General features: G+C 41.0%; 1 protein-coding gene across 1 annotated transcript in view; it reads right to left on the bottom strand.

The window, feature by feature from the left end:
• LOC146712592 (protein NLRC3-like) overlaps positions 1–11687 on the bottom strand; it is a 40201-nt gene extending 28514 nt beyond the window's left edge. The window contains exons 1-3 of the mRNA XM_085452089.1: positions 11624–11687; positions 1777–1892; positions 1591–1692 (exon numbers count right to left, since the gene is read on the bottom strand). Of these exons, the coding sequence (XP_085308215.1) occupies positions 1591–1692; positions 1777–1865 (191 nt within the window). The 5' untranslated portion in view covers positions 1866–1892; positions 11624–11687. The remainder of the gene's footprint in view (positions 1–1590; positions 1693–1776; positions 1893–11623) is intronic.
• Positions 11688–12160: the final 473 nt, after the last annotated feature.

Raw genomic sequence — 12160 nt, 5'->3', positions numbered from 1 at the left:
GTTTTTTTTTTTATTTTTTATTATTATAGTGGGCTAAGTACTAAAATGATCAAAACTTGATCCAAGACTTTTATTATACACTGAATTCTGTAAAGCAGCAGCTTATGTACATATCTTTCTTGTGTAAGTGTAAATTTGTCTGTGTTATTGTGTAAATACTTACGTTATTGTGTACTTCACACACATGGAGAAATGCCAAACTACCTTTCATTGTTCTTGTAACAGCGACAATAAAGATTCTATTTTATTCTGATGACTGTTTTGCAATTCTTTCTTTTCTCTAGGAGTTTACTCCTAGAGAAGATCTTGTAAACTTAATTTTTATTACATGGAAACTGAAAGCAGAAATCCATATCAGGGTAGGCTTGATAAAGTGACCCTGAATTGGAAGAGCAGACAAGTAAAAAAGAATGGATGGATGAATGAAGGGATGGACGTATTTAGTTAGGGATATTTGTTGGATAATGAAGCTGTAACAGATGAGACTTTTTAAATACTGGGGAGTTCTTGAGATCAAACAATCCTGCTTCTTCCCTTTTTGGCTGCTCCTTTCAGCTGTCCTCCTGACATACTCATTTGAAATTTTGTCCATCGTCAACTCAGTGCCACCACATCCAAGCCCTATAACATGGTCTCACTATCATCTTGTAAAGTTTCCCTTTCACTCTTCCTCCAATCCTTCTGTCACAAATCACTCTTGACATTTATAATCACCCCCTTCACCAGGGCTGGACTGGGACAAAAAATGGGCCCGGGCATTTTGACTAGGGGCTGGCCCCCCAGGTATTATAGGAAAAGCCATAAAGCCTTTGAATGAAAACAAACGCTGCTGTTACAGTGATGTACAGTCTTGTTGGTATATGTATGATTTCTATACATTTGACATCAGATAAAAACTTTGGTTGTAAGATACGGATAATTATTTGTTCAAAGCTAGAAATTTTAAATGAGAATAAGAAAGAAAAGTATTTCTTTGTGCCCCCCTCTCCCTGTTAATGCCCTACCTGGCCCCCCTGGCAACACTTTGCTAGACCCGCCCCTGCACAGTTACCAGCTGTCAGCTACATAAAAAAGGATCCTGGTGTTATTTGTCTCTCCCCTCCCTCTCCTGTTGAAGTAGAAACAGGAGAGGGAGGGGAGAGAATGAGAGAAGAAGAGGCAGCTTTGCAGCGTAAAGACAGAACAACTCCAGCTTTGTGTCTTTTTCATTGTAGCTGAAGTCCGTGACAAACTGTTCCTTTTCACCTCAATACGAAACCCGTAATATTTTCTCTGAATACGAGACGATTCTGTTTTTTACGGGACGGTTGGTAACTCTACTAACAAACCTCATGAATAAAATAAAGTTCGCTACCAGTAACATCATAGCACCCACCCAGCTGTATAGAAACTCTGTCACGTGTCATAGCTAGCACGCAGTACAAGTTATTGTAACTGTTTGCTGAAGTAGATTTTCAGCTGTTTAGAAACAAAAGGCTTGTTTTAAAGACACAGTTTAAATGGATTGAGGGAATGATGTGTTTGCACTGCAGTTTATAATCAACAACATCAAACAGTTAAAAGAAAGAGTTCATGTTACTAACAGCTCACCTCTCTGCAGCAGACAGATGTTGGGATTTAAAATCAATGATGAAATGTTTAGACCCATCACTCTTTAAGGACACACAGCTGGGTGGAGGTCCAGGCTGGTCCCTGTGAATAATGATGGAGCAGTGATGTGAGTGCTGAGCTGTGACATGGAGAAGAGTCATGGACAGTTAGAGATGGTCATCTCACCTCTGAGCTTTGGTCTGGCTCTCATGTTCCCCACACAGAGTGCTTTTAGAGGGAGGGGCTCCCTCCTCTCTGTCCTCACACTGATCCATGCTGCTCAGCTCACACACACTTTCTACCTGCAGAGGAAACACAAATCATTCATGTGCACATCAACTGAAACCCTGCTTTCCATCACTGTGCTGTCCAGATATCAGCTGCTGCTTTCCTGCTTCCTCTCAGTGTCAGCTGGATGCAGTCAGACAGCAGTGTGAGGCAGAGGAAGCTGCCATCAGCTGCTCTGCCATCCTCTGTCAGTGCGCCCCAGGGCAGCTGTGGCTACAACGTAGCTTGCCATTGCCAGTGTGTGAATGTGTGTGTGAATGGGTGGATGACTGAATGTAGTGTAGGTTTGAATCTGGTTCTTCTCTGGTGTTCATGCAGACAGCTGTGCAGTAAATAACCATCTGTACTAACACACACACACGCTCTTTGTACTCAGTATTTGAATATGAAAATATAGAGTTTTTCCCACTGACTCAAAGACACACTGTTAATATCAGTTCAAAAGGGACTCATTTACATTAAGCTCTGGAAAGAAGAAACACTGGACTGTCCAACAAGCAGAAAGAGGAAGTTTCTAATATCCAAATGTGACAGCAGAGGTGCACCTGAACAGGTCACCACTCTGTGACACAAACATGAATATGAGTCTGTTGATTTTTGAGAATATAAACATAACACTGCCTGTCCTGGGGCCCGTTCTTCGTACGTCGCTTACTACATCCAAGATCAAATGACACATCCAAGACCAAACCATCACGCTAACCGTGAGCTCGCTATTTCGGTTCTCCGAACACACCTGTTGTTGACGATTAGTACAGCTGGATGAAGTAATGTGACATCACTGGGTGGATTAACAGGGGCTACGCATCAATAGTAGAAACATTGATCGGCAACCCTCTGATTGGTCGGCGAAAATGTCGAAGGAGTGCGCTCAGTATTTTTTGGCAGCAGAGCAAGAACTCTTGAGTGAGGGATTTCAGGAGTTTCAGAGTTTAATCAGAACGCAAGGGAACACTGCAAAGGCTGCAAAAGCAAGGAGAGAGGGCTGGCAGGAAGTTGCTGACAAATTAAACTCGTAAGTAATTTAATAATAACAGAGTGGATTTATATAGCGCTTTTCAAGGCACCCAAAGCGCTTTACAATGCCACTATTCAGTCACTCTCACATTCACACACTGGTGGAGGCAGCTACGGTTGTAGCCACAGCTGCCCTGGGGCAGACTGACAGAAGCCAGGCTGCCATATCGCGCCATCGGCCCCTCTGGCCAACACCAGTAGGCGGTAGGGTAAATTTATTATATTATATTACATTAGATCCTCTTTCACATTAGAGCCACGACAGGACCCACTAGAACATGGGAACAAGTAAAAGTGAAATATAAGAATATTCTACAGAATGGTAATATTTATCACTTATATTGCTTTTCGTCTCTTGGAAAGAGACCCTGAAATAATCTGTTTGTTTGTTCATAACAGCAACCAAGAAAAGGGCAGAGCAAAAAAAAGACAGGTGGTGGTCCTGCACCCCCTCGTCAACAAGTTGGTTAAGTAAATAATATCCTCACGGGAATATCGATATCTCTCTATGAGCACACTGTCACGCTGAGCTAAAGGATCCTGTCTATCCCGCAATATACGCTGAATTCTGAGGACTCTCCTTATCAATCTTGCACCTTCCGCAGTGGGTGGCTCGCGTATACGGACAGGACATGGCTGCGACAGGCTTCCCAAATCCACCTTCGCTTTTATAGCCGTGGTCTCTCATCCTGATTACACGAAGTAATTTACAATTACTACTCTGAAATATGAATTACATCTGTAATAATCACATACATGTAATAGAATGTTAATAGTACATTTCCCTTTTTTAGGAAATGACCTGTATGTATCTGTGTGACATCAATAAAAGGATCAGGTGCTGCATTATCTTTAGTTACATTGATGTTATTTATTTATGGTGAAACAGTGGTGGAATATCGCTGTTGCTTTCATATAAATGAAGCGGACATACCTGCGTGGCCGCGATCTAATCCTGTTTACATAAAGTAAACCTGCTCCCGAGCAGGTTTACGCCTATGGCTCTGTTGCTATGACAGCAAGTCCCGGATGAGCTTCGGGGAACCGAACGATCCAAGATCACGCGAAATCGTCAACAATCTCATCCAGCTAACTCACTTAGTGAGGTACGAAGAACGGGCCCCTGAGGTCAAACACTTTGGGCACAGACAGTGAGACTGACATATGCTCTTTGAGTTAAATCATGTCTGTGTACAAACAGAAATTTTTAACTATTACTTGGTATTATTTTATAGGAACATAACATTTTAGTACAAGTAATTATGACTTTTTATATTAAATCTGATTAAAACATAATGAAAATAAATACTACATTCATCAATGTTTTATTTATTTCGAACACGATTCTTCTGTCTCAACATCTCACTGCCTGGGACATACCTGATAACTAATGTCTAATTATCTGTTAATGTTTTCACTAATTTAATATAATAATTTTATTTGGTCTAATGAAGTCAGCGTGAATAAACAATGCAAAAACTTTTGTGTTGTTGTTGTTGTAATTACTTCCTGTTGAAGTAGATTCAATATTTGTAACAAAGGATTTTTAAACAGACAGAAGCCAACAGGTTTAATTCAATTCTTTACCACATCTATACATCCACCTCCACTGTAATTATAAAGGCCTCTGACCTCTAACAGTTGTTTACACTATACCTGCTTATGGCAGTGGTTCTTAACCTGGGTTCGATCGAACCCTAGGGGTTCGGTGAGTCGGTCTCAGGGGTTTGGCAGAGCCTCCACCGTGTAGGTCGCGGAGGTCCAGACATACCCAAACATACCAGACATACCCAAATCATCGTGTAAATTTGTGATGACACGCCCCCTTTTGGCCATCACTGGCTGCAGATGATCATGCTACACTGCTTGGCCAATCAGTGCTGCAGGGAATGTAGCGCACGCAGTAGTCAAAGTGTGAATGTCGTGGTAGTACTTCGTGTGATTTTTTTGTTAATATTTTAATCCATACTAAGTATCTCGGGCAAAAGAAGAAAGTGGTCGGACGAATATGTACAATATGGATTCACATGTATCACGGAACGTGATGGGAGTGAGCGTCCTATCTGCATGATTTGCAACGCCAAGTTGAGCAACTCTAGTCTCGCACCGGCAAAACTAAAGGAACACTTCTTGAAGCTGCATGGAGATGGGGAATACAAGAACACAACACTTGATGAATTCAAGGTGAAGAGAGCCAGATTCGATGAAAGGCCCACTCTGCCTGCTCTTGGATTTGTACCCGTTAACAAACCGATCCTCACAGCATCGTACGAAGTTGCTTACCTGATCGCAAAGCAAGGCAAGCCACACACCATTGGTGAAACACTCGTGAAACCAGCGGCGTTAAAGATGGCGAATCTGACACTCGGAACAGTCGCCGAAGGTAAATTATCCCAAATTCCTCTTTCAAATGAGACCGTCAGCAACAGAATAGAAGACATGAGTAAAAATATCTTGGCTCAAGTAGTCACGGATCTGATTTCAAGCCCGGCAAAATTCAGCCTTCAACTCGATGAGAGCACAGACGCTGCTAATCTAAGCCAGTTTACTGTTTTTGTGTGCTATGTGAAAGATGACATGATAAAAGAAGATTTTTTTATTTTGTACTTACAACAACAAATAAGGCAGCCGATGTGAAGAAGCTTGTGAATGACTTCTTCAGAGACAACAATCTTTCATGGGATATGGTTGCAGTTTGTACAGATGGAGCTCCAGTCATGCTGGGAAGAAACTCTGGTTGTGGTGCGCTAGTAAAAGCCGATGCACCACACATCATTGTGACGCATTGTATTTTGCACAGGCATGCATTGGCAACAAAAACCTTGCTCCCAAAAATGGCAGAAGTATTAAAAACTGTGGTGGAATGTGTGAACTATGTGCGAAATAGTGCTCTGAGGCACCGCATCTTCAGTGAGCTGTGTAAAGAAATGGGCTCTGAATTCGAATTACTTCTGTACCATTCTAATGTTCTGTGGTTATCCCGGGGACAGGTGCTGAATCCTGTTTTAGCCATGTGTGTGGAATTAGCCCTGTTTTTGCACCAACACTGTCATGCAGATTGCTTCAAAAATCCTGAGTTCATTCTCATTTTAGCATACACGACTGATATAGTCACAGCTCTCAATCAGCAGATGCAGGGTGGTGGAGTCAATATCATAGAAGCGGAAGAACATCTGAAGGCTTTTCAAAAAAAGCTAACGTTATGGAAACGATGAACAGAGAACAACAACTTCGCAAACTTCCCCCTTCTGGACAACTGTGTAAGTAAGATCGAAGATGAGTCTGGAATCTGAGATATTTCTGTATCCACGGAACTGAAGCAAACAATTGAAACGCACTTAGATGAGCTTGCAAAGTCTCTCCACAGATATTTTCCTACAAGAGAGTCATATCCAGCATGGGTGAGACAGCCGTTCACGTTTGCTGTTAAGACAGCAGATGTCAGAGCTAGGGATGGGTATCGAAAACCGGTTCTTGTTGAGAACCAGTTCCCACTGTTTCAATTCCTTGGAATCGTTTGCCACTTTTAAAAACGATTCCCTTATCGATTCCAGTCGCCCCGAATGACGTCATCACGTTGAGTAGCGTCTTTTACCCAGTAGGAAACACGGCGCCTGAGCGGCACAAACGCTCAAAAGTTTGGTTACACTTTATGAGAAAGGATGACAACAGGGCAACGTGCAATACTTGCAAAGTAGAGATTTCATCAGAGGGAGGAAACACTACGAACATGCAAAAGCATTTGCTCAAAAAACACGCGATTGCTTTCAACGAATGTCGTGTTTTTGATCCGCTCCGGACTAGCGAAGCTCAACCCAGCAGCAGCGGTAGCGTTTCCACGTCCTCTCCCGTTAATACTGCAGGTAACTAATCAATTAGCATTGCATATTATGTTAGCGCGATTTACCTTATTACAAAACCTGCTATTACTGTGCGTTGCATTTAGTGACCATGATGAGACAGACAGAGTCTGGCTCAGATGCTGGCAGTTCTCGCTGCAGTCTACCGGTAGCGTCTCCTGGGGCAGGGATAGCTCAGTAGATAAAGTGGTTGCCCCATGATCGGAAGGTCGGCGGTTCGAATCCACTTAACGGCTACCCTGAGGTACCCCTGAGCAAGGTACCGTCCCTACACACTGCTCCCCGGGCGCCTGCTTAGTGGGCTGCCCACTGCTTCACTGAGTGAATGGGTCAAATGCAGAGAAAAACAAGTAATTTCCCCATGGGGATCAATAAAGTATCCATTATTATTATTATTATTATTATTATTTCAGGCCTGGATAGACGAATGTCACGAGCAGTGTCTAAGTTTGTGGTCAAAGGCTTGCACCCATTTGCCACAGCAGATGCCCCCAATTTCACTTTGGTAAGTGAATGTGTTTAATTGTAGGCAGGACATTACTGGATATTCTTGTGTAATTGCTACAGAATAATTTATGTTAAACTTTGTTATTGCTACAGGAGAATATTTATTTTATATATACATTTTTTTTCCCCGGGGTCCCTGTGACACCACATTGAAGAGCCATAGGCTGGATCTCTTAAGATCTCACTGCTGGGTTTGTAAGGCCATGTTACTCCTAAATTTCTATCTTGGTCAAAGAGAAGATATAAAACACAGTTCTAAGCTAATCGACCTTAGTGTTCTCCTTTTTAAAAAAAAAAAGAATCGATAAGAGAATCGATAAGGAATCGAATCGTTAAACAGAATCGAAAATGGAATCTGAATCGTTAAAATCTTATCAATACCCATCCCTAGTCAGAGCCAGGTTCAACAGCAACTCTTCAGAACAACAATGCTCTCAACGTTTTGCTGTCGACAAATGGACAAGTATTCAGTTATTGCTAAGAAAGCCATGGACTTTTTTTTATACAATTTGTTACAACATTTCTTTGCGAGCAATCCCTGTCAAGGATGCTGGACATAAAAACAAAGAAAAGCAACAGACTTTGCTGTGAAAATGACATGAGAGTGGCACTTGCCACGGTGAAGCCACATCTGAACTGGACTCTCAAAAGCAACAGCAAAAGTCACACAGATTTGCAGGTATTTAATGTGTTTTAAGTTCATGCATTGTGTTGGTTTTGTTCTTTGAACAAGGTGATGTTCATGCATGGGTCATTTCGTACACCAGTAAAAAACATATCTATGTCTTGAATATGAAAAAAAAAAAATCATATTTTATTTTTCACTAAAGAGGGATTCGGTGAATGCGCATATGAAACTGGTGGTGTTCGGTACCTCCAGCAAGTTTAAGAACCACTGGCTTATGGTCAAACAGATGTTTCAATCTGACAGCAGTTACTGTGAAACAGTGGTCAAGCTTAGGCAGCTGTTAGTGAGCAGGAGAGCAGAGGTGATAAAGCATTTTCAGTGGTGGCTCCTAATTTTGAACCTATAATAAAAACAGGCACGTGCAGAGGGGGGGGCTAGAGGGGCTTGAGCACCCGCCCCTTTCCTGATGAGTGCCCAAAGTGCCCTTTTGTTGAGGCAACTTTTAAATTTTTTTTATTTATTTATTTATTTTTTTTATGTGTGTGTGCGTGCGGAGTCCTGTCTGTGCCCCTCAACAATAATATTTAACTATTAATCACAGTTTTGCATCAGTCACATGATCACATTTAACCAATGATCGCCCTTGACGGCAGAACGCGCTGGTTACGAGCCGGGAACGAGCTCACAAAGAGCACGCGCATTTTTAGCGGTCCGGAGCTGTAGGAGAAACACAAGTTAACTCAGAGACACAGACTGATGCGACAAACCCAGTAAGTAGGTGTACAGCGCACACTGTAGTGTGTAGCACACAGGAGTATTAGCTTATTACGTACACGTTGGTAAGTTGTCTTGTTGCAACTGACGAACTGAAACAAACGAGCGTGCTGTGTGTGCAACAGCGCGACAAACATTACCTGTCCTTTTATTAACTGCACAAGCAGTGCTGGTCACAGCTGCTGGCTACCTGTGTAAGGCTGTCATGGGTCTGTAGCTCTGTCACCGTTTTAGGGAACATATTTAGTTTTAAAGTAAGTTACAGAGCATTTCCTGCCTTTCTGTATATTTCACTAAAAAAAACGATCTAATATGCATGTCCACATAATAATTATTATAATTATAATATATTAAAAAAAAACACACTGTATTTTAAAGAACATACATTAAGAAGCAGATTATATTAGATTTATATTTTAAATATGACAAAATTTTACTGTTTACAGCAGTAAAATGATTGTATCTCTACAGTTTAAACATGTAATAAGCTTTGCCCCTGCACAGAGTGGATAGTGAAACAAATGGAATCATCATAAATACATTATTTCATATTTATTACTTCCCCCTCCTCATTGCTTTATTATTGTAGCTCTAGTAATAAATATGTAAGGATTCTGGATCAGCACCATGATGCCCATAGTATATACAGTATTCTGAAGAAGGTCTAAAATGTCCCTGTGCGTGCGTGCATGTGTGTGTTTTATTTAGATGGATTTACTCATGATATAACATTGTGCAGACATGCCTGGTAAGGACATGAGGAGGAAACAGTAGAGCTGTGTGAGGCTACTAAAGGAAGGGCTATAACATTTTTCTGTCATCATTTTATTATAGATTAAGTGCAAGAGTTGTTAGGTGTGGATAATTAGATTATAGTTTATTGCAATAGCAAGTTGTGCCTTGTTCTCAGATAGACAGCAAGTGGAGAGTGATATATGAAATGATGGGATGGAAGGAAGAAGAGAAGCAAAGAGTGATTCACAGGCAGAGCCTAAATTATTTCTCACAGTTTTTGTGTCCTTATGGTTCCAAGCGCTGTCACCAATCTTTGCATTTTGTTATTATCTCATGACACTTGTTTAATCAGCTACCATCTCTCCTATGGACTTTTTAATGTCTACAGTCTCAGATCAACACAGCCCTGCCCTTCCCATATTAGATTCTTGATGAATGTGTGTTGTTGTTATTCAGCCTGGCTCAATGTGCCCCTTTTTAACTTTGAGCACCCGCCCCTTTAAACCTCTCTGCACGTCCCTGAATAAAAATATATTAACGTCTTAATAACGTAAGAGCAGCCCAATCTTGTTAAACACTCTAAAAATCTGCTTATTGGCTCTAGTTGAGCAGGATATCATTGGTCGATTGAGCTGTTTTAAATATGCTAGAGAAACAAACTTTGACTTGAGTTTTTCAATTCAGATATGTTGTGACATCCAAATGTTAAAAACTTATTTTTATTCTGGGACTACAGGAATCATTTTATAATTTTAAAACAAGCCTCTCTATCCTCTCATTTAACCCACAGAACAAAGATCACAGCAGGATATCTGTTTTGGGAAACGGCCTGCATTTGTATAGCGCTTTACTTAGACCCCAAAGCGCTTTACACAACATTCAGTCACATTCACACACTGGTGATGGCAAGCTACATTGTAGCCACAGATGCTCTGGGGCGCACTGACAGACAGACTGACACTGGCGCCACCAGTAGGCAAACATGGGATTAGTATTTTAGGATATTTGGCATGCAGCCTGGGATCGAACCGCCGACCTTCTGATTAGTGGCTGACATGCTCTGCCACCTGAGCTACAGCCAGAAATACTCCACTTATTCCCCTGAATCAGTGCTTTCTCCATCAATTCTTCAGATACTAACATGAACACTGACTTTTGCTGTTTTGCTTCCACCACAATAAAAAATAAATAAATCACACTTCATGCACAGCTCTCTCTCTCTTTCTGTGTACTTCAAGAACAGTTTCCTGTCTCAAATCTCTGTTTTCTGCATTTGCTTATTACCCACCAGTGTACCGTTGTTTACAGTGCTGTCAGCCGCTGTCTTTTTCTTTCTTTTTTGTCACTTAAATGACCTCGGACAAGAACACCTAATTTCTGTTGTGCAATACTAAACAAATTTAAAATTATAAAAATTATGCAAAATTGCAGAATATTTTTAAGGTTATCTGCTATAAAAAGCCAGACCAGAAAAATCTCCATGTTTTTCTGTGTTTTATTCTCAGTTACTTTCACACAAAGGCATCTGCTGTGATGTTCACAATTCTGATGAAGTCTCACATGATCATTTAGAAATGAATATTGTCTATCTGGACTGTCACCCCCCCAAAAAAAAGTGCACATGTAAAACTGCGTGTTAAGCGATGCGGTTGAAAAATTTAAGTGCACCGGTGCAACCATGACAAAAAGTTAGTCTACAGCCCTGATAAATAATGTAGTTTTAATTTTTGCGTGTAGTTTTTAACTTCTATTTTAGCTTTCTTTTGATCTAGTTTCAGTTGGGATTTCAGTTTTAGTGAACTACAGTAACTTTTGTGTGTTTTGTAACGCTTCTTCCTGTTGGAGAGGAGCCAACAGTTTGTGGCGCAGTTTTTTTTTAAGACCGACATGTTGAATCTGCATCTAACACAAATTTATACAAAATATTCATTTACAAAGTCCGCTCTCCGTCTCCTGCTGTTCCTGTGAATATAAACAGGAGTGTCTCCAGTCGAGCTCAGAACACATTCTGTGTGTTTTGTCTGATTATCAAAGTCTGATCACACAGTAACAGAAAATGGCGGACACGCTCGGCCTCGTCGGAAAACATTACACACTGACTTTAAAGGAGAGACCGGAAATAAAAACACACACAGTTTGTTGCATGAAGAAATCAAACATGAGATGAACAAACAGTAAAGTTCTTGAAGACAAACTGTTAAAGGAGGAAACAAAGCAAACTTACAGTTTCTTCAAATACACCAACAACAAGGTCCACTCCTCAGCTGGGCTGTATCCCAATCCAGCAACAGTGACGCACGTATCAAGCTCACCTAGCGATACCTGTGTCGGTGCGTGCGTCGCTTTAAGAAAAGGTCACGTGATCGATACAGCTGCTGTATCGCTCATTGCCAACGCGCCAAACTGTGTTTAAAAGGTACCGCATCCGCATCTGCCAACGGAATGAGTCGCCACCAAAAAAAACCCCCACAAAATTACTCTCGCAAAGATTTTAAATAAATAAATAAATAAATACACATCTCTCCATAACAAAATGGAGCCCGAAAGAAAAAGAAATGTTTCTGCTGTGTGGGATCATTTTGATCTTTTAACTGCAAATAAGGTAATAGTTTGTCTGTCTTTGTTTCAGTGTAATCTATCAGAATAGAAACAAAAAACAGCAATGTGACTTGCAGTGTAAATTACTTATTTCATTTTATGCAGGTTAAATGTCGCATCTGTTCTGCGGAGCTTTCTTACACAAACAGCCTGGTGGCTGGGC

This window comes from Copadichromis virginalis, linkage group LG3, assembly GCF_057382275.1.
Source record: "Copadichromis virginalis isolate Kocher_CV1m ecotype Utaka linkage group LG3, C_Virginalis_male_GT1.1, whole genome shotgun sequence".
In the NCBI taxonomy this organism is placed as follows: domain Eukaryota; kingdom Metazoa; phylum Chordata; class Actinopteri; order Cichliformes; family Cichlidae; genus Copadichromis; species Copadichromis virginalis.
The sequence above is the reverse complement of the archived record's forward strand: the minus strand, read 5'-3'. Positions and strand labels throughout refer to the sequence as shown.